The sequence below is a fragment of the Andrena cerasifolii genome, chromosome 6 (genome assembly GCF_050908995.1).
Source record: "Andrena cerasifolii isolate SP2316 chromosome 6, iyAndCera1_principal, whole genome shotgun sequence".
In the NCBI taxonomy this organism is placed as follows: Eukaryota; Metazoa; Arthropoda; class Insecta; order Hymenoptera; family Andrenidae; genus Andrena; species Andrena cerasifolii.
Genome location: NC_135123.1, coordinates 7,619,069 through 7,640,811, shown reverse-complemented (window position 1 = coordinate 7,640,811; position 21,743 = coordinate 7,619,069). Strand labels below are relative to the sequence as shown.

Below are 21,743 nucleotides of genomic sequence, written 5' to 3'. Positions count from 1 at the left end.
TATACGGTTTAATAATGCGCACGTTAGCTGCCCCACATCTCCGCCGAACCGTGGCAAATCCGTCGAATAGAATTGGAAAAGAAGGAAATATCGGTAACAAGCCCGCGTATATAACGCGAAAAGCGGGGGGGGGAGGGGGGGGTGGGGGAAATGCGGGAACGCCTCGTAAGAGCGGTCATCCATTTCTCCGTTAACGGTGTTAAGAGAATTAAAGGCAATCCTGAAAAGAACGGCCGCGTTGCTACGGCGTGGCCGCTGAAAATGCGATATCGACCGAGCGCGCGCCCTTCTTTTTCGCTTTTCTTTTTCGAAAGTTCCGCTAAACTACAATCATTTTCACGCGGAAGTGATCGCGGCCGGTATTATCCGTCGTAAACGTTGCACGCGCGGATAATGGCGGCACTTATTCTCAAATCATCCGAATTACGGTGCGCCTTCGAAACCGGCGCGTAATTGTCTGTCGAATACGACCGCCGTAAGCCCGTGCATATGAACGAGAAATATTTATGCCTGAAAATAATCGCCCGGCGTGGCCACTGTCGACGGGCCGCTTTATCGCCGTATAATTTACACCATTGTAAATCTTTTTACTGCCACTCTTCGGCTTTTTCTGCCCCTCCGAAGCGCGCGACTCTGCTGCTCTCTTTCGCAGCACACTTCCACTTTCTCTGTTAGTCTTGTTTCAGTGAGAAAAAGAAAAAGTAGGCGAAATATGGGCGCTCTGGGTGTGTTAGCCGCTTCTACCGTTTTTCCTCGTCACGGCGTTCTATTCGACGCTCGTTTGTCATTTACGGCTTGAAAATACATCGGGGGGGCGATAAGGATCTCTACTGCCAGGGAATTAGTCATGTTTTGCAGTTGCGGGCGGTTGTTTTGTAAACACTCGCGGAATGTAAAGGGGAACGGTGCGCGAGGTAGTGGAAAGTGACTGCGCTCGGTGCATTTGTTTCGACCCCCTGACCTAACCTCCAAACGGCGCAACGTATCGATAAGTAAGATTCTGCTGATTCGGTTAGCGTTTCTGGGAGATCGCGGTAAGAGTTCTCTGCCGTGTAGAGGCGAGGCGAATGAATAAACAGGGACGCGCGAAAGAACGGTTGAAGACGGTAACTCCGAGTATAAACAATTCCGCCGTGATACATGTTTACTCTCGGATAATTTTTGGACGCCGGCCAGCGTAGTTTTCACGCTCGGCACGTCAATTTGGTACTGGCAAGCGGCCGAAATTTTCGTCAAACAGATGACCGAATGACTGTTATTATCCGCTTGTTACAAACGAGAACGGAGAATGCTTAATCTCGAAGCTAGCGATGCCCGCCAAAAAAAAAACCGACATTGTTGTCACATGTAATGGCCGACTGCAGATGTAGGTTAGGAATTGACATGTCAGATAGGTTAGGAGATCAATTTCCCGCGTAAACGTTAAGTGACTGTTACTTGAATTCTGGAGGATAGCCTGTTTCCAATTTCCAATCAGTTTGACGCGTGCTTAAATATTTTGAATTTTTGGTTAAAAATCTCGGCATATGTGTATACGAATTGATATGACATAACGGCTGAGATAACAACGCCTATGTAGAAGAGAATTCATCGGAATCGCATGTGCAACGAGCGAGCGCATTAACGTCGCGACCCGAGTACATATACGCGAACTGTGAGCAGTAGCTGAATTAGAGCCCCGATCGTGTCAACACTGAACGGATAGACGTGGCAACGTTGTACGGACGAGTTTAGTAGCCGGCTAGCCAAAGCGCGGAGTAGCCGACCGGTGGAACGTCCGCACGTCCGGGAACGACCTTCCTTTACTCGTCCCGTGTCGAGGAACCTTGCCTCCCGGACCGTCCAACAGAGTCCTTTATCCCCTTCGAACCAACAATTTTTGGTCTCGATACATCCATCAGTTTCCGCAGCGCAACATCCAAAAGCAGACTGTTCTTTTCCCCCTAATTTCTTATGTAAATGTCTCAAGCTAAATGTCAGATAAGTTTCTACGAACGTATATATCATAAATTAACGCTAAAGTTGACCGTTACGCTGAACATGCCAGCGCAAGAACGTACTAACGAAAGCTACGAGACAGCTTTTCTTTCTCCTGTCTAGTGATTAACGAAAGAAAAAGCGTCCCCAGCCGTAACTATATACGGTATACGTATAGAGTTTTTTCGGCGCACTCCCAAGACGGAGGTTTATTCGATTAATTCGCCTTAGACACGGACTATCGTGTAATCCGACCGCGGTTACACGTCCTAGGGGGTTTCACTTCGCAGTTGGCACACGTGCGCAGGTGGAGTATGGCTTTTGCTAGGTGGTGGTTTTTTACACCGCGAGCTCTAGTGGCTTTTTCCCATCGTTTCTTTTGGTATCCAGCGGCGCGAGCGGGACAGAGAGGGGGAGAAAAGAGCGGCAGCGGGAACGCGGCTGTCGGAAAAGGAAAGTAATACACCCGTGGCGGAGAAAGAGAGAAGTCAGGGTTCGGGGGCTTCGTTCCTTCCAGCTGGCCTGGCAGGGCAAAGGAGGCCTTGTCGCGCGGCTGCTCGTTCGGTCAATGTCTTCTCTGTCTTCCTCTCGCTCTTCCTACTCCTGCTTTCCTCGTCCAACCCCCTCCCTTTCAAGCCGCCCTCCCCTCCCACTTTCTCTACGGCCTCCCATCCCTTCTACCTTGCTCCCTTCACCTTTACCCCGCTCCATCGTTGCCTCTCTTTCATTCTCCCCACCATTCGTGTGCTGCATCGCGCACACGAGACACGGTGCTGGGCTGCTTGTGAATCCTGCTGTCATCTTTGCGAACGCCCGTCCGTCTTCTTAGAGTGCTCTGAAATCTGAACGAGAATATCGCATCGGCCCTATCCACCAGCACGTATCTCCGACACGTATATTTATATACACATACGATATATACACACACATATATACATATATATTCTTGGCTTACCCAAAGAAACGAGTACGTTTATCACGATAACGGTATTTAGGTGTACAGAGGGGAAACATCGGGGGAGAAAAAGAGAAGGTGGTGGGGGCAGAGCGCCACCCGTTCGGAAATGTGCACTGACATCGCGGTTTAAAGGCACCCGACGGATAGAGGAGTTCTCGTGCGGCTTTTTCTACTGTGTGCGCGCAAACCAACGTCAAAGTTCTTCTCCTGCTCGCGCTCTTTGTACCGATCGACGGTTCACGGGTGACGCAAAAAAGCGAAATGTAAAAAAAGGCAACGAGATCGGCGAGCGATTTTTCACCGCGGTGCAAAGTTGTGGGCAGGGGGATCCGTGGCGGTGTTTACCATACGTGTTGAATATACGGCCGTTCCCTGGTCAGTCGGATTTTATACGCGTGTCAAATTCGAGCGCGGCGAGCGATACATCGGTATCACTGTTCCGCGTATCGATGCACGACGAAAGACCGCAACGAATGAAATTCGATTATTTTAATTCGCGCCCATGGTGCTAGAGATCGCGCGGAGCCACCGTACGGGATTATGTTACGTTTATCGCGATACCGCTTGCAACAGCATCCTTAGGTTCATGTAAATAACGACAGCCCTCTCAGAATGTAATCTTGCGTTCTTAAAAAAATGTATCTCGAGCGTTGAAATCGCGGATTGTATTTCAGCAACATTCTACAAACTTCTGAGAAAGTCCAATTCAATTGTTACGTGTTTATGAATGAAGAAAAAGAGAACTGTTTGCCTGACTTTGTTCATTCAAATACACTTTTCATTGGGATCCTTGCGTATAAGTTGTGTTCCCTTCTAATTTGCGTTTCTTTTTTCTGATTACAGAGTGCAATAAAGCTAGCTGGTAAAAATAATGTCAAGAAATTGCACACGCTGCTGTCAATAGTGGAAGAGAAACCAAAGGTGGACACGGGGCAGAATAATAGACACAACGAGCACCACATCAAAAACCATTTCAAGCACAACCATTATACACACAATTCCATACTGACACCTTCGACGCTTAACCAGGTAAGTTTCGAAGAATCTGTGTCTACATTGGCTGCGCCGAAGCAGGGAAATGTATTTAGCTAACTGTACTTTGTTCGCTTCGCAGGGCCTAGATGCAGGTACAAGCGACGATAGTGGTAGAGCATCTGAACAACTGCATGGCCCTGGTATACCTAGGGATTGCCAGGACGCAGACAGTTCCAGGGACCACCTCAGCGATGTAAGTGAAACTACGTTAATAAGAATACCTGACTTAACTACTTTACTGTTCCGCGTACTTATATACGTCTTATCGGTTTACAGGCTAGCAGTCATTGCAGCTCGGGTAAAGGTTATATCGTAAGTATCAGAACTGATGAAACTGAATTGCTGCTTAGAAATGACAAAGACCGTATTAATTATAAGCCGTTCTGTTCTTCTCGTTGCAGTGTGATAGTGAAGGAGAAGACGATAAGGTACGTAGCCTTTCTTATGCTCTTGCATCGATGAAACGTATAATGGCGAGAGAATCTTTATCCTGACGAATACTTTTGATTCCAGGGCTCGGATGCTGAATCGATACTCTTTGAATCTTCTACCCCACCACCCCTTGCACGTAAATGTACGTGATTCATACATTAACAACAGCACTGGGGCTGTCTTCTAAATAGTTGCTTGGAATAAATGCTTATGTTCCAGACGAGTTGCCATCATCTTCACCACACGTATTGCCTCCAGCGAATGGGGCAGGAGGCTCTCCTCCAGATACCGGTGGACAAATCTCTAATCCAGCAACGGATGCTCCGGCACCTATACCGCCTCCTGTGCCTGCGTCTGCACCAGTTCCAACAGCGCCAAGTCCTCCCAGTCCCACTCTGCCCCCTCACATATCCCAACCACCTGTAAGTAAATTCTTGCGACTTCTCGCCTCGGTTCTTGCAGGTGCAACAATGCAACAGAATTTTCATGAAATGCACTCTTTCAGATGACTAGTCCATTGGCAGCGAATCCACGTGCAATAGCTCCGCAACAGCGGCCTGCTTCCCCTGCTCTGCCACCACCTTCCTTGTCCCAGCAGCCTCACACTACGATACCTGCAGTACATACACCTAATGTGCCCCTCGTTTCATCGAGTCATACAACTAGTCCTGCGGTAGCCAGCTTAGGTGTCACGCCAGCAGCACCGTCGAACGGAGCGACCACCACCAGCTATCCACCATCGATACCCATGGCCGCTTATCCCCAAACGCAACCGTCTTACCCACCTCTTTATACACCGTATACTGCTCTAAATCACAGCCCATACCTTCCACCAGCGGTACCATCTCCCTCTCATTCTGCTTCTTCGCGGGCAGAAGTGGTAAGTCGGATGTCCCCTTCGTTTCTATTAAATCGTCTATTAAGTCCTGGCTTAACCGCTAATATCGGTATTGTTGGTTTTCAGAGAGGAAGTAGAGCTTCCCCGTGTACTAATATAAGCAAACAGCCTGTAGGAAATAATACCACGAACCACAATACTCCGCTGAGCGCTGCTACTACGACATGCGTATCCACGATAACCAATACAGTCACTACGGCGAACACCATCGCTCACAGGGACATGGTAGCCTGTAGCGTCACAGGAAGGAACAATAATTCACCCCGTGGACATAGCCCGAACCGAGAGAGGGACAGTTACAGGTATAATCTTGTAATCCATGGACGTGCGCGCATACATGCATGTGTATATTCTTGTAGCTCGTCGTGAAAAAGATGTTATAGTAAACAATAGTGCTTGTTACAGCAGTAACGTGAGCAGCCTAAGTCGAGGTAGCATAACGCCCGTAAGCGTGCCAAACACATCTTCTCCAGCAAATTCTAGTCTACCTGCTTACACCAAGCCTCAAGGATGGATTGGGTATGATGAACATTAGACGTCTCTCGAACCTGTACTTATATCGAACAAAACTTGCTTTTAGGACAATTTATACATATTGATGTGTAACTTGCAGTAGCAGCACAGCTTCGCAACTGTCTCCAGCGACGGCGACGTCAGTTCCAAGGCCGACCCCTCCACCCGTACCGCTTGGCATGCACACGTTCCCGCCGCCGATGTTCGCGGCACCGCTACCACCCCCCGTGTCCAGTTCCAGTCCACACACGTCACTGCCTTCGCTACCACCGCCAACGACCAATCCCAACCCGTTCTCCGCCGAGTCGCTCTTCCAAACAAGTAAGTCTCTAAGCTGTGCTCCGAGTTCCATTTGGAAGTCGAGCGCGATAGAAAAAAAAGCAAACAGTAGACCGAGAAGGGGTTGCAAGGGATGAGACACTAACCGAAACAAGGGGTGACTCATGTCGCAGGTCAGGCAGACCTGTTAAGGCGAGAGCTTGACAATAGATTCTTGGCATCCCAAGACAGAAACGTTGGAGTCGGAGTCGGTAACCTGGGACCGCCACCGTACCTCAGGACCGAGATGCACCATCACCAGCATCAGCACACACACGTGCACCAGCATACGACGCCTCTGCTACCGCCAGCGGCTGCCAGCAGTCTCTTTCCACCCCCTATTGTACGTAGTAAATGCTATCGGCGTGCGCCCCAACTTCAATCTCTCCGCACGCTCACCATGTAATTGCTTTTTTTCAGTTTAAGGACATCCCGAAACTGGGAGGTGTCGAGTCCCCGTTTTTTCGTGGCAATTTGAACCTTTCTGGGTACTCCGGTTTCAACACTGGTCTCCTACATCCGGGGATCGGACCGCCCTCGACTCCCTTTGTACCGCCTAACCATTTAACATCGTTTGCACCAAAGGTAAAGCGAACACTTGAATGTCTTATCGCTGTCAGATACATCAGTTTCTCGTAGAACTTGTTTCTGCAATTGCAGAAGAGTGGGAAGTGGAACGCGATGCACGTACGCATCGCTTGGGAAATTTACCACCACCAGCAGAAGCAGCAAGCGGAAGCTAAAGCGGGCGGCGTCGTTGGCTCCAAGACGGAACTGTTGAGACCACCTGGACACCTATATCCAGGAGGACCAGGAGGCGGTCTTGGAATGGGAGCACCTCCTATGGCACCACCGTTCGCTACTAATATACCGCCAGCACACCCAGCACCACCTCCGCCTCACCCTGTTGGGTTTCTCTCTACACCAGCGTCACATTTAGGTAAGTTTCGCAACGAATCATCGTGTATGGAATGTTAATGATGCAGAAACGACTGCCATGTGATCGCCCTTTGAAAATTGTTGTAGGGACAGGAATGTCGCCGTTTGGAAGATACCCAACGACATTCGGCGCGCCGAATCCGAACTTCCCTGGTCTTTCTGGTTTCCCTCCGTCGAGGGAAATGCCACCCTTGGGTGGTCTGGGCTCCGTACATGATCCGTGGAGAGGGTATGTGTCTATCTTCAATGTGTAACTTGAAAAATAACTTAAGCTTTCGTAGCCATCTAAGAAGTACCATCTATTTCACTTTATCTAGATTGCAACGAGCCTCCACCGGTTTCCCGCCGACCACGGTCGCGTGGAGTCTGAAACCGGAACCGCCCCCGATCGATAGACGAGCGGAGCTCGAGGAACGCGAGCGGGAGCGAGAGCGAGAACGGGAACGAGAACGCGAGCGTGAACGTGAACGGGAACGAGAACGCGAGCGAGAGCGTGAACGGGAACGGGAGCGTATCAGGCGCGAGAAGGAGCGAGAACGGGAGGAGCAGCGGGAACGGGAGAGACGAGAACGCGAGAAGGAAGAGAAAAGGAAACAGCAGGAAGCCGCTGAAAGAGAGAGGGAAAGGCGGGACAAAGAACGCCGCGAAATGGAGAGACGAGAGATGGAACGCGAGAGATTGCTTCATCAGAATCGACAGCACGTTGTGGTGGGTCGTGAACGATCGCCCCTTCGAAACGGATCGGCGCCGATCGACACTGGCGAGGTGCGCGTGAAAGAGGAACCGCGAAGCAAGGACGACGAAGTCGTGATGCTCCCGAGGCCACCAGGTCCTGGCCCTGGGCCACCGCCCACGTCAGGCCCCGGTCCAAGCCCAATGCCTGACACGAGGTATCACCATCCTCACCCTCACTCGTACCTCGCGAGGCATCCCCACGGCATGCCCGCGCCGCATTCCATGCCTAGAAGTATGCTTCCTGGTTTGGGCGCGCACCCGATGCAACACTTTCCACCTCCAGGTGGGCCCACCGGCCAACCCGGTGGTCCCTGGCCCGGAGATCCCTTCAGGGATTATCGTTACGATCCTCTGCAGCAATTACGTTACAACCCGCTGATGGCTGCCGCTGCATTTCGAGCGGAGGAGGAAGAGAGGGCCAAACTGTACGCAGGATATCCACCACCGCCTGTAAATTCTCTAAGGGGCAAGGACCCGAGCCCCGGTCCCTTGAGCAACTTGCATATGCATCATAGAGCTGGGCCAGGACCAGGGATGCCCACGCGACAACTAGAGCCTGCTCTGATGCACGCCGATATACACAAGAAAGAGGACGCCTCGCAATCCCGATGATACATCCTCCCCGCGTCCTCGGCTTCGGCAAGTGAACGCACTAAAGGGTCAGCATTCTGAGCGTTCCCCGAGGGCCCACCGGTGCTGATACTTTCGCTAAACGGAGAAGAGGCGTTTATTTAATGATGAAAAAAAAAAGAATGAAAATTGTACATAGATTATATAATATTTATAGTTATATCGATGAAAGTGCGACGGAGAGAAGAGGAGGGGAACGCGTTGGAGGACATTTGCGAGCGCGCTCGCGAGGAGGATCGTTACGAAGATGCCTTGTTGTTATCGCGATCGTTGGGCTCGTCCCGTTTATAACGCGGCGAAAGTTAAAGAGATGAAGCAGTTCGTTAATAATAGAAAATGAAGAAGGGGGAGAGAACTCACCAAGGCATCGATGATTTGAAACGTTAAACGTGTCACGGGAAGGAAACGACGGTGACGTTATATAATGTGATGATTCTCTGCAAGCTTCGGGGATCTGACTGTTCATAGCGATATATAAACTTTAATCATTACGATTAACTATGCGTACAGTTTAAACAAAAAAACAAAAAAAGGTATCGTGTGTAATATTATAGATATTGTAGAATGCGAGACGATGCTACCGTAATGGAAAAAAAAAGATTGGAATCCAAGTTGAGAAGGAAAAGTTAAGCAGATCTCTACCATTACTCAAAAGTTATTTAATTATTTATTTATTGCGACGTATAAACGAATCTCTACTACTGACGTACGGATACGATCGTAAAGCAAAAAGAAAGAGAAAAGGTTGCCCTTAATTTAATCGATAATAATATAACGAAAGTTTACGTATGGATTTTTCATTTCTCCATAGAGATTAATTTTTAACCCGTAGGAATATGATAGCAAAACCGAGAGGGGCAAAAAAGTAACAAACTTTTCGCTTCTGGCGGTACAAGCTTGCTTTTTTCCCTCGTTTCTTGCATCGAGAGTAGAATTCGCACTCTGGTGCTTTCCTGTGATATGAAAAAAAAAAAAGAAAAATAACAAGATCGTCGAGAAGCATTGCAATCGTTTTCTTTATAGTAATTCGTAAATCAAAATGCAATTTTGGATGAAATTATAAGCAGTTTTTGCGAAAAAGAAAATCTTGTATTTGATCAGGGAATATGGGACCCGGGAGTGAATAAACACAAGAGCAGTTTGTCCGTGCCAAAGTGCTTTAATTAAAAAATACGTTTAACACTACATAGAAAAATTGCAACTTCCGATTTTTCTTTTTTGTATCTTTATCAACAAATGAAAATGAAATACGGCTTTGCACCTTTCTGTCATCATCGTCCTCTGTCGGCCATATACGTCATTTGTGTTACCAGAGAACCAATTTTGAGATGTCTCTTTCAAAAAGTAAAAGATATATTCGTGCCATGGATCAGGATGAATTTGAAAAGCCTGATGCCTCTAAAGCAAACAAATACTTCCCCGTCAAGTAAATCGGGCTCTTCAAACTTTGTTTCGTTTATACCGTGTAAAGTCATCACAAAAATGTATATTATATTATATAATTAACGACCATACGCAATTCAAAAATTGTAGATATTTTTCATCGATGCAAGGTTGCAATGTGATGGCAATGATTCTGTTTTTGTAGATATCGCGAAGTATAAAAGAGGATTTTGTGTGAATAGGTTTTTTCTAAAATTGATTCTTTGTAAAAGGGTCTAATAATCATAGTTTCTATCAAACCTGGTCTCTCTTCGTCTAGTACATTTCACCAAGCCTGAAACGTCTCTTACAGCTCATAAAGACATCAGAAAATTTGTCCTAGACAAGTACTATCAGCACGTATTACGGTAAAATCTCTTCCTTTTTTTTTTTACAAAATTGCATTTGTTTATTATGAGCATACGCTAGAAAGTAATATTTCTTCTGAAGTCTTCATGCCTTATATTTAATACTACATCAAACGACAATCTAAGAATACATATGTTCGTTTTTTCCTTTGCACAGGGTCATTAACATTCAGGTACCAATCAATTGCAATATATTTGACACGTGTGAAATTCGTATATTTGAAAAGCAGTACTTGTAAGTCACGAACGGTGCCTCGTCATCGAAACACATTTAATTACCGTAAACACCATCGTGAACGAGTCCTATTTGTATTGTTTCTTTTTAATATTCCAGTGCGTACACTTCCCTGTCAATTATGTCCGAATGGAGTGGGTAAAAATGGTTTTGCTTAATATATTAAGACGACCAACGAGGATGAACTGTGTCTGGTCAAATTCAGTTCTGGCTTTATATGTACAAAAAAAAAAGAGACAGAAAAGGAAAAAGATTGCTATCGAGAGCTGCTGGAGCTCGATCTTGTGTAGCGACGGTGCCGGTGCCGTGGATTGTTCGGGGGACTTCGCGATCGAGTTCTCGGTCTACGTCTAGGTGGCCGTGGGCTTCTGCGGCGATTGATCGGCGGTGAACGTCTACGATAACGCGGCGGAGTATTCCTACCGCCGCCTCCCCATCGCGGCGGCGCCCTTCTTCCCATTAAAGGGGACATCCTTCGCATCGGTAACGGCCGTGGCTTTGGTAATAATACTGGAGCAGCTGTGATTTCCTGGCCATCTATTTGTCCTGCACAGAATCGTCGTAATATTCGATCAACCGAACCGATCGATACCTACCAAACAGCTCGGGAGAGAGCTCAATATTTTAACTTACCGCCATCCATGTGTTTCATTGCATTCTCCGCCTCGTCCGCAGTTTCGAACTCCACGTACGCGAAGCCTCGTCCTTGATTGGGATGAAGCTTGTCCATAGCAAAGTCGACCATCTTTATCTGGCCGTACGTAGAGAAGATCTCCATGATGTGTTCTTTAGTGACGTTACGCGTCAAATGACCAATATGTATTTTCGTTGGTCTGGGAATCGGTGACCTTTCTCTGCGCTTTCTGCGCGGCGAGGGTGATCTACGAAGGGGATGGAATAAAATAAACCATGCTATTAGTAAAATGAAATCGAACGATCCATACACCTATCAGGGTAATGTATCTACCTGGAACGTCCTTTGGGTTTTGGTTTATCGACCACGGAATTGCTACTCTTCTTCTTGTCCTTCTCCCTATCTCTGTCTCTATCTCTATCCCTGTCCCTATCTCTTTCCCTTTCCTTCTCTCGTTCCTTCTCTTTGTTATCATGCCTTCGCGAAGCATCAACGCTTTTGCTACGACTACGTTTCCTTCCCCTTTCTCTGGAGCTCCCGGATGAGCTTCCCGAACTACTAGAGGTGGTGCTAGAAGAGGAGCTTGACCTGGAACTGCTTCCGCTGCTTGTAGACGATGAACCAGAACTGCTGTCCGAAGAACTACCGAACATAGATAATAGTGGTTTTGTACATAAGATACCTGGTCGAATTATTACAGTTTTATTACAGAAATTGACACGATCTTACCTACTGCCACTGCTGGATGACGAAGCGGCGCGCTTCTTCCTCTCCCTTTCCCTGCCTCTTTCCCTCTTGTTCTCTTTATCAGTCGCCTCGGAGTCGCTTTTGCCCGTACTATCCTTACGACTGCGTGCCCTGCGGCCACATGAAAACACCCGGCAATGACGAGGTTACCGTCGTACAAAGGAAACACAGGGGAAGCATCCTCAAAATAATATGCATTACTTACATTATAAAATGCTGTAGGTTTGCAAGTTATAGGCGCGATTTTCGTCTCCGCGTACTGAAAGTAAAACTTTGTTGAACGCCGTGTGAACGCCAATAATGGCGGATAGTGCCGCTAAAATTCTCGTCGCCTTTCGCGGGACACGTTCACGCTGCTCGTCGCCTATTGAATGGAACCGCGTGCAAACACCACGCGAAAGCGATAATTACGAACTTTTTTATCTCATCGTCCATTCCATAATAAAGTAATACGCGAGGTTTACGAAGCGCACGAAACAAAATTACTAATGAACTGACGCGGCGCTCACGTCGCTGATTCCCGCCGGGTCCCGACCATAGTATTACACCGACCATAAATCTATGAAAATCCGATCGCAGCACCGAGCGCCTATTTTCCAAAATATTACACCAATCCCGACGGATATGCTACGGCGGACAGTTTTCTTTTACTCTCAATCGTGTCGATTTCATTAAATACACTGCACTTGTAATTGCGTACAGGGCCTGCATATAATAAACATATTATGCAATTATCTTAAACCGCTTCAATGATTCTCATATTCATTTATTTCCACTCTGAGAATGTAAAGCTCTCGTGGACAAATTCCGATTCGTTATGCAACGAGATTCGTTAACAGCGTTATTAATTTATTACTTATAAATGAGGGTCGATAGTAATTTATTTGGTTCAGGTTCATCCAGGTTCACGCTCCGCTGAAGTGCGCTAAAAGCTTTAGCCACCTGCTGTGCAACGCGTGAACTAAGGACTTCAGGTCCATTTGGATCCGGAAATTCGCCCGAGTTAATAGGAGCACAGGATGTAGGTGGAGGTGGCACGACGGAGCTGTGCAAGAGAGAAACGTATCGTGTGCGAGAAGAATGGAGATAGGTGGACTGTGTGAGAGAGAGAGCGCTAGTGTGTGCGACGAGATAACGATAGATGGCGTGCCACTAACTTTGGTCATGTGCTCCGGCTCCTGTATCAGGCCAGCATAATCAAAGTAAGTGGCACGCATCTGTCGTTCGGTCGTTCCACCTCCACCGACATCCTGTGTTCCTATTAACTCGGGCGAATTTCTGGATCTGAACGCACGTGAGGCGCCTAGTTACCGACGCGGTCGGTAAATGAAGAAATTGTTTTATATGCTTCTTAAAATAATAAAGTGACAAGTTTGTCATTATATTACAGCTATACAATGCTATGCAATTTCTCTGTAATTGAGCTTAAACCTCGGTTTGTAAGTGAAAGAATATGTAAACAGGTTTTCTTCGCGTTAATAATTAAATAAATATCGTGCCAGGGAAGTATGACAGGTAAATTCATAATAATGTTAACTTTCTTAATAAGATGTAGGATTAGATGGCAGTTAAAGTACAATCGGCTTGTATTTCATGAATTTTATTCATATAGATTGCTGCAACGATACGTAAGTACCGAAATGTATATGTATGTACATTTGAGTGATAATAACGAGCAATATTTATGTACAAGTACACCGAATTATAAACACTAAACATTCGTCACACCTTACACATAGTTCTCTAAACCAATTCGTTTTAATGTTGTATCGGTCCTTTGTTTTCTTTTTCTTCTCTTTGCCAGTGCTCCGTTATTCGTGTGAAACTACACGATCGGACAGTGCGGTATGGGGAATCGTACCGTTTCCCCGTGTTTCTTTTGGCACAGCTCGTTACAAAGGCGGGGAAAAAAGAACACGTGTAACCGAAGACGGAAGAAGGTAGCGCCAACGTTTAAAGAAATGCTCTCTAACGATCCATTGATCGCAGCGTATTCTCTCGTTTTCTGTTTACTCCAGATATACCCGGTCGAATCACTCGTTGAATAAAATTCTCCCTTCAGTTTGGAAATATTCGATGTTCGGTAAAGCCGTCTAGCTGAACGATATGCACTATGTAACAATGTAATAATTCGATTATCGTTTGGCCGCAAGGTAAATGGATACGCAAATATATTTCGCGACCACCTTGCGCGCCCGCGGCTCGCAATAATTCGTTAAGCCTTTGTAGATCGTTAATATTGGTCTCGCATACAAATACATGATACAGAAATCGACATGCAATCTTCAAAAGCGGGGTATGTTACAAACATAACAGTGGCAGTAGTTATACCAATAAATTTTATGCAATATATATATTACAAAAATGTATTTCCCCCCCTGTTTCTTCTTGCAGAGTTCATTTGCTTCTTCTGTCATCAAGCGGGTTATCTGCTATCGTTAAACATTTGAAACGTTGGTCTGTCAGCTTTTACCTTTTATCTCTTTTTCGTTCGTCCCTTAGCTTAATACACTAAGACTCCCATGGTATACATCCATTCGCACACACGCACCCTTCTCTTTCGCGTATTCCCTCTAACTATACTGTTTTTTTTTCTCTCTCCTTTTTTATTCATAAAAATCAATCGATCGTTATTAGTGGTCACATCGATAAAATCATCATTCATAACAAACAATTGAAATCATTATAAAGTCTTATGTTTTATTATTTACGTATAAATATCGTTTAAATATGTATATTAAAAATTTGCTACACGTGTTTCACGATTATTTTACACAGAATTCGTTAAATTCTATCCTCGACGATAATGACTTAAATCGATTAAGTAACATCTTCTTTAACTGGACACGGAACTGTTCTCGCGTCAAACGAAGATAGGAGACTATACATATACTGGCGGGGCTCGACTTTGATCCCGCGCTCCTACGCTCTAGCTCGTTTCGCTCGCTGTCCCCGTGTAAAAACGTGGGGCTGATAGGGGCGGAGATCGCGATCAAAATCAGCCCTCCCTCGAAATGCACGCAATAATAATCCCTATGGTCTTTCGTTACTCGTCAAATCATACGCTCGACAGAGAAGAGGAAAACAAAAGAGGAACGAGAATTTAAACGACGCTACTCCCCTAGAAATTGAGTCACCACGTCACGGTATAAAAATCTAAACTGACCTTACACTGTGTGTACACTAAAAAATAGAATGGTTCGGCGCCGAGCGTGAGGGCTCGATCGATCCGGAGCAACGACGACGCTCGGCGATTTATTTCTACGCGTTCGGGTTTACTTTCGTGCTGGCGGCGCCGCGACTCGATCGCGAATCCAGCGCCCGCGAAACGTCTCGTACAAATGAACATGCGTCCCGTCTGCTGCTATCGCGGATAGATGGAATACAAGCAAGGTTGTAGAAACCATTATCGGGCGAACGGAATATAATTCGTGGGACACTGGAACACTCTGCGCCTTGATCACACCTAGGTGAACTGTAATACGTGGCAAAATACACATTCGGCGATGTGTCCTCGGGGGTATCGTTCTGCGCACCATTCGCGTACTCGAGCGTACCTCGATAATATTTCCTCTACCCGTGATCACAACGATTCGAGCGCATCTCGCTCCAATGAACGGCTAAACCAAAAACATATCTCTAATATAACATGACACGGACAGTCTTGCGCGTCAACAATAAAGACTCCCCGTCGAACCGAAACCCTACGTTGCTTGTCTACGCGCAATCGAACGTGAAATGGAACCGCGATACCTTCCCCGTTTTGAGTGTTAATGCGCTTGAACGGAAAATAAACAGACACCAATATCGCCGTTCTCCCTGACGGCTCTTCAGTACAATTTTAACCGTCGGGGGGAGAACGATCGGCTACATTCCACGTTATCACGACGAAGCATCGAATAGACGGCGGGATCAGTGTGTTTGGACCGGAAGAACTGTGTACGATACCACGAAACAGGTTTTAATCCACTTGGCGCCGTGACTGGTCCGCTTAACATACGCGGCGCGGGGAATTCCTCTACTGTTGTTCGTTCGCGCTCCTGTGGACGCTGATCTGGCGAATTGCACGGCTCGACCGAACGTGACCACAGGCCTCCGCAGCGACCAAAGGATTAATTAATATCGTTTTGACGGTAGAATGTGTTAGCTGCATCGGCACCCTCAGATACTCGATTCAGACGGATATCTCGCGAGTGGCACGCGTTCTATCCTCCTCGCTGGCAACTCTCGTACGTATTCCGTCCAGCCGCAAGATGGTGCGGGGACCGTGAAGCTGGGCTATACGGAGATCTCATAGTTCATGTCGTAGACACTCGCCCTGTCTGGCGTCGGCGTGGTGGGCCGCTGGGATCTGTTGTCGTTGGGCGCGGACACCATCTCCATGGAGTCCGTCATCTCCAGGGCCCTGACGAAGGACATCGGTCTGCGCCGTGCGTCGCCAGACGTGGGCGTCGTCGGTGTCGCCATCGTGGCCTTTCGTTTCACCTGGGGCGACTGATGGGGTGGGAAGACCGGCACCCCGCCCCTCATCGCGGGATGATACGCCGCCCTCGGCGCATTGGCGTACAATTGCTGCGTGGGGCTGGTTGGATTCGAACGATAGTAATCGTAGGCTGGCGGTGGTCTTTGGGAGGGCGACTGGTGCGTCGCGGCGTTCGTCGTCCCGGGCGGAGCCGGATAGCTGCCCGGTGAATTGTCCTTCCACATATAGACGCCGCGCTGCGGGGAACCGGCCAGCTCCCGTATGTTGTCCACGGTATTGTTCGTTCTCGAGTAGGAGTGGTCGGTGCCCTGACGCACCAGCTCGCTCTCCGACAGGAAACGACGCTGGGGGCTGTAGCCCGCCACGACGGCGCCGCAGGTAGCACCACCGCCGGCGTTGTTCCCCTGCTGTACATCATAGTATGTCGGGGCGTCGTTCACTCCTATAAAATCCGGCCGACGAACCTGCGTCGGCGTGCCCGGGTTCGATCTGCAACAGAGACACGTCACTCTGGCATCCGTCCTTCCAAGCAGAGCACACTTAGTAAGAGAGATATCTCAATAATTGACAAATGCGCACGGGTACAGTGAACCAAGATGAATTATGCGAGAGTGCTGAGCAACTGTAGCCATACAAATACGGCTCTGGCGAGACATATAGGAGAGAGAGAGAGAACAGCGCATCATTCCTGTTATAAAATTAGCATCTATCCAATTGAAACGTAAAAAGGTAGCGACAAAACCTAGGAAATACATATGTGGACATTTATACTTGCGTGTTGGTCGACTGATACATGTGTGAATATATGTATATATGTGCGTACGTATATACATATATGGTTTCGAGTATGTATACTTTCGCTCTTAAACGCAGACTGTTAAAGAAGAGGGGTTCAATGTGCGACAGAGCGTGCGACGATCGCCGAACCGGGCAAAATATACTCGGTCTGCGTAGGGATATTAACTCTATCAGAGTTCTCCGGTGGACGTCCACTCGTTGAAGCAGAATGTAATATTTGTAATTCTGAGAAAATCAATTTCGGGGCTTCACGTTTGCCTAAGCACCCTTTACTCGGTTCAGTGGGATCCAAATGGCCTGCGCGCTTTGAGCCCCCTTTTATTAACACCCTATATGGATATAAATGTATGTAAATATATGCAAGAAAGCATAACTTTAAACTACGATATGTCCTCGTAGGATGAAGTTCGTGTTTACCTGCAGTAGGTTGCAACATGATGGTAGAAAGCAGCTCCTTGCAGTTACCACCCCCTGCAGTGGGACACAAACTTATCTATATACCATATATCTTGTAATATGTACATGCAGAGAGACTAATTCTGTACGATATTATCGTGATCTACATCGCCCAACGGTCTTTTTATACATATTCATTATTTTCCCGTCTGTCACACGTCCCTTCGTCATTCAGAAGGCGAGAACAGTGGTGAGATAGAAGTAGGAAGAAAGAATAAGAGCAAGAGTGAGGTGTTCGCAAGTGAGGGACAGGGGAGTCTGAAGTAACAGGCGTCACATCGTATCGAAAAAGGTAGCAAACAGGAACATCGAAAGAAGGAGAATTATATTCACTTTGTATTGGTAGCGTGCTCAAAGAAATGCAAATGTAACTAGTACTAGTGTGGCGCTTCCCTCTTGCTCTCTACGTCGAAATCAATTTTGTGCAATGTGAGAACGCCGCGAGATACAATTTTATATATATATATATATACGTATACCAAAAAAAAGTACATCTAGAAGTTCAATATTTGGAAAGTATCTTGTGTCCACGGAATATAACGAATCTCATAATATTCGATACATCACAGCGAGAACGTGTTATATCAACTTGACGTCCGTACTTTTTTTCTATTATATTCAGTAGCATAGACGAGCATAGTATACCTGCGGATAGGACTGGAAATGGCAAGCGGAGTTGGCACTCCAATAGCTTTAATCCGTTGTGTAGTTGGACTAGCACCCCCTTGGCCTTGACCTCTTTGCGAGGCTGTGGTAGGCGATCCGCTTGCCTCTGGCGATAATGGATCGGGAGTATGGCTTCGAGAGCCGTTCATTCCCCTATAGGTATTGACAACGTACCTTATGTATATTAGAAAAATTATTAGCAAACCAGACATCAACCCATCGTCGTTGTTTTAGTTTACCTTGGCCTCGGATGAGGGCTGCCTCTTGTATAATGTATTGGATGGCGGTGCTGCGACGTCGGCGGATGCCTGGGAGATTCATTGTTCTCCACAGGTGGCAGGAAGAAATTGCTTTTGGAACCGTGTCTTTGTAGCGGGGGCGTGGGCTCGCAATCGGCTGACTGGGACGCGGTGGGCTCCATGTCTGTATCCGAGCCATCTCGTCCAGGAGATAACTGCAAGCAATAAGTAATGCATCCTATGCTATTTCCATTATAACAATCGATTAATACTCATTGTTCAATCATCGTGGCTACTATTTATGTGTATATATAACGCACACTTTTTTGGGGGGGGAGGGGAAATATTGACGTTTAACCAGAGTGGATGGGGGACAGGGAACTGAACGGGAAGTGACCGCATCTTTCCAACGTTGTGATTAAGGTATTACAAATAGGAGGAATCGCTGCTCGAAATTGTACTCTAAATAAATAAATTCGGAGTTAACAAACGGAGATTTACAAAATCGTGCAAGAACCGTCATCTAGATGTACCACTTGTGCGTTAAACTGAAAGCTTACGACAGACGATCTATGTCCTATTGAAGCCTCGAAGCATAGAGAAGGTGGAGTAGCGGAAGTTTGGATAATTCTAAAGCAGAGTGAATTACATGGCTACGATAAAACGGCTACACAAAGCTGATACGTCTACACCAACAAGGCATCGAAACTCCATGCTAGAGAGGAAGTGCTAGTTACAGTTGTTAAAATCTTCTCGTACTTAGTATCTGAAGTGTCAAGCAAAGTTGCACTAGCTCTTACCTTATTGTAAGCATTCGAACTGGCATTTCTAACACCATTGCTGCTATCCATATAGGTTTTTACCTGGTTCTCACTGCCTATAGTCGATATCTCAGATGTACAGGGTCCGCGTCGTTTCCCTGAATACTTATCAGGCTTAATTAGACTGAAACGTTACGATTCATTGATTAATCATCGGCTCCACTTGTGGTTAACGATCACAATCGGTTACGCATTACCTGGGGTAGTGTGGTCCACATTGCGTATAACAGCAATTATGTAAGCAACCACGGGAAAAAGGATTGTAGCCTCCATTAAATTTACCCGTTACCTGTTCGTTTGTCGTGCGTCCTCTTGAAAGAAGTACTATGTGAAAGACAGTCAGTCCAAATATTGGAATGAACAAGAGTATAATCACTCCTATAATCACGAGTCTGTTTTAAACTTAAGGATTATAATCTCCCGTTCAGAGTTCGCGCCGAGCTACTTCTATTAATTCGCCGTCAACTCAGGAGGAAAGGATACGCGACGATTGTGTCTACTTCGCCCAGCTGTTGTTTATGCTCCAACACAAAATGCAGGCAAAGCCCGAATATGCTGAGCATATGAAAACTGAGCGACAGAAGGAAGCAAAAGAAGAATCTGTAGTTCCTTCTACCAATGCAGTTGTTTACCCACGGACAGTGATGATCGAACGTCTGAAAAGATTAAGTAGAATAGGTGAGCGTTTACATTGCTACTCCGCATAAGCCAAACGGTATCCACTACAAACCTCGATACAATGATTGCAAACGCTGCAATGAGAGCAACGGGGCGGTCTGTAGAAGTTGCACGTGACGCACCATTTCATACGGACCGTAATGCCATTGATTTCTACGCTTTTGTACAACGGAGCATGGTAGTCGTCCTCTCGATCCTCGTCGGGTGGTGCTTTAAACAGAATCGTATCATTCGACGGAACCGTTGCACGCTTACGTGTTCATACACCGTCTCCGCCCTGATTCTTTGCCTACCCTTTGGTATGACACCCGGATCCATGAAAGTTGCCAGCGTGAAATTTGCCAGTACGAAGAAGGTGATGACGCCTTGCACCGCAGGTACCCACATTCCCCATTGAAACACATAATACTGACACCTGAAAGATCCAAGTTAACTCTGTGAGCTCGTGTATCAACAGACCAAAGGAAAGTCTGTTGAATGAAAACAGTAGGGTAAACGTTGCGGCCTCTCACGAGTGAGGCAGAGACAGGCGTGCGTGCGGAACTCACGGGAAACAGAAGAATAGTGTCGTGGTGCTTAGGAGGATCGTCCAAGCGAACGTTGCTGGTAGATACTTGGTCTTCACGTTGCATTTCGGCATTCTGCACGCTCCACTTCTCGTGGTCGACGATTAACAAATTATTAATGGGTAAGATTTCTGCTACCAGAAAACATGGCCGCGTCCATCGGCGCTACTTATTTGCAAGTCGCGCGATCCGTATTTAGCACGGACTTCCATTCTCGTTGCGCTCGTACATTCGTTGCATCTCGATAAACGTCCCGTCTATTACGCGCGCGTCACTCCGGCAAAAACATCCGTAATGTGAATATTTAAGCGCTTTCTGCACGCACGATCCGCGAACACACTACCTTGCTGACATACATATATGTATATGTAACATATATATACACACACACACCATATTATGTACGTATACATATGTACAGTCGCATATATATTGTGCTCGGCGGCGAGCCGTGCCCCCCTCTTAACACGGGCGTTCCGTAATGCGATCCTACGAGACCCTGTGGTCGGCTCTCATGCTTTTCCATCCTCCTAGAAGCGCGCTGTCTGTCAGCTTAACGTCGTTCTATGCGATATCCATGAAGCTTCGCGTCTCCCAACTTTCGCAAGCTCGTTTACCGACCGAGCTGCTCTTAACCACGTGACGCTCGATCTTCATTGCCGACCAGCCATTCGCCTTCGGGATTCAAACTGTTCGTAGTACGTTGCTTCGACTCGTTCGATTCGTTTTTCTTTGGCGAAAGTAAGCGGGCAGGTTGGGAAATAGGATTATTATGAAACTCCAATTATACCGCGCGATAGCGTTTCTATCTATAAACGATCTGCACATCGAAAGTGGAAACATGAGTAAGCGGATGTTTTAGAGCGCATCGACTAATTGCGTACGACGGTTCCTTTTACATTTCTCTTCTGTTTAACAGGGTAAAGTGGCGACGGAACAGGTTGGAGGTTCCAGATAACGGGTAAAAGACTGTCACGGAAGGGCGTAGCGAGCGCGCCATATTAGGGAGCATGGCAGGAGGCCAGCGAGATGACGAATCCACGAACCAGAGGGAAGAATCCCGTTGATACGGGTTGTCTGGGATCGACAAGGTGTTCTTCAGCGCTGAACGCGTCAAGCAACTCGCGGACCCGTGCCATCACGGCCGCGTTAAACGGCTCGAAGTATCGCCTTCGCGCTAGCAATGGTCACAGCC

The 21,743-nt window shown here is 47.0% G+C and overlaps 3 protein-coding genes across 17 annotated transcripts in view; 1 reads left to right on the top strand and 2 right to left on the bottom strand.

The window, feature by feature from the left end:
* Tay (tay bridge kinase) overlaps positions 1-10,117 on the top strand; it is a 28,042-nt gene extending 17,925 nt beyond the window's left edge. Inside the window, exons 2-16 of one of the 12 annotated variants that reach the window (XM_076815415.1) lie at positions 3,779-3,964; positions 4,050-4,163; positions 4,247-4,282; positions 4,372-4,398; positions 4,484-4,544; positions 4,622-4,824; positions 4,908-5,282; positions 5,367-5,602; positions 5,694-5,819; positions 5,914-6,134; positions 6,266-6,474; positions 6,552-6,716; positions 6,771-7,071; positions 7,155-7,299; positions 7,388-10,117. In XM_076815415.1, the coding sequence (XP_076671530.1) occupies positions 3,779-3,964; positions 4,050-4,163; positions 4,247-4,282; positions 4,372-4,398; positions 4,484-4,544; positions 4,622-4,824; positions 4,908-5,282; positions 5,367-5,602; positions 5,694-5,819; positions 5,914-6,134; positions 6,266-6,474; positions 6,552-6,716; positions 6,771-7,071; positions 7,155-7,299; positions 7,388-8,417 (3,435 nt within the window). In that variant the 3' untranslated portion in view covers positions 8,418-10,117. Of the gene's footprint in view, positions 1-3,778; positions 3,965-4,049; positions 4,164-4,246; positions 4,283-4,371; positions 4,399-4,483; positions 4,545-4,621; positions 4,825-4,907; positions 5,283-5,366; positions 5,603-5,693; positions 5,820-5,913; positions 6,135-6,247; positions 6,475-6,551; positions 6,717-6,770; positions 7,072-7,154; positions 7,300-7,387 lie in introns of all 12 variants that reach the window. The other 11 variants (XM_076815421.1, XM_076815420.1, XM_076815422.1 and 8 more) reach the window with 11 other exon arrangements.
* A 122-nt stretch (positions 10,118-10,239) lies between these two features.
* On the bottom strand, positions 10,240-12,532 carry LOC143370381 (uncharacterized). The gene is made up of 5 exons (XM_076815423.1): positions 12,047-12,532; positions 11,824-11,952; positions 11,428-11,736; positions 11,094-11,341; positions 10,240-11,006 (listed from the first exon to the last, which is right to left on the bottom strand). Coding segments are annotated over exons 1-5 (978 nt in total). The 5' UTR covers positions 12,049-12,532; the 3' UTR covers positions 10,240-10,716.
* Positions 12,533-13,425: 893 nt separating this feature from the next.
* Zdhhc8 (zinc finger DHHC-type containing 8) lies at positions 13,426-21,197 on the bottom strand. 4 transcript variants are annotated; one of them, XR_013085622.1, is made up of 10 exons: positions 20,531-20,942; positions 20,276-20,397; positions 20,035-20,192; positions 19,788-19,960; positions 19,502-19,696; positions 19,284-19,428; positions 18,484-18,698; positions 18,224-18,418; positions 15,947-16,813; positions 13,426-15,895 (listed from the first exon to the last, which is right to left on the bottom strand). XR_013085622.1 is itself a non-coding variant. In XM_076815617.1 (9 exons), exons 1-9 carry the CDS (start codon positions 20,620-20,622, stop codon positions 16,120-16,122), a joined length of 1,926 nt encoding a protein of 641 aa, XP_076671732.1. In that variant the 5' UTR covers positions 20,623-21,197; the 3' UTR covers positions 13,426-16,119. The 4 variants fall into 4 exon arrangements, 3 of the variants coding, with proteins under 3 accessions (XP_076671732.1, XP_076671730.1, XP_076671731.1); XM_076815617.1 differs by having other exon boundaries at positions 13,426-16,813; positions 19,347-19,428; positions 20,531-21,197; XM_076815615.1 differs by having other exon boundaries at positions 13,426-16,813.
* Positions 21,198-21,743: the final 546 nt, after the last annotated feature.

Excerpts from the sequence above, each read along its gene's own strand:
- Zdhhc8 (XM_076815615.1), bottom strand. The coding sequence starts at position 20,622 with ATGCCGAAATGCAACGTGAAGACCAAGTATCTACCAGCAACGTTCGCT. Across the intron at positions 20,193-20,275 it reads TCCGGGTGTCATACCAAAGG|CACCACCCGACGAGGATCGA; the intron begins GTAGGCAAAGAA and ends TTCTGTTTAAAG. Across the intron at positions 16,814-18,223 it reads ATTTCCAGTCCTATCCGCAG|ATCGAACCCGGGCACGCCGA; the intron begins GTATACTATGCT and ends TCTCTGTTGCAG.
- LOC143370381 (XM_076815423.1), bottom strand. Across the intron at positions 11,737-11,823 it reads TCATCCAGCAGTGGCAGTAG|TTCTTCGGACAGCAGTTCTG; the intron begins GTAAGATCGTGT and ends TATGTTCGGTAG. Across the intron at positions 11,007-11,093 it reads AATGAAACACATGGATGGCG|GACAAATAGATGGCCAGGAA; the intron begins GTAAGTTAAAAT and ends GATTCTGTGCAG.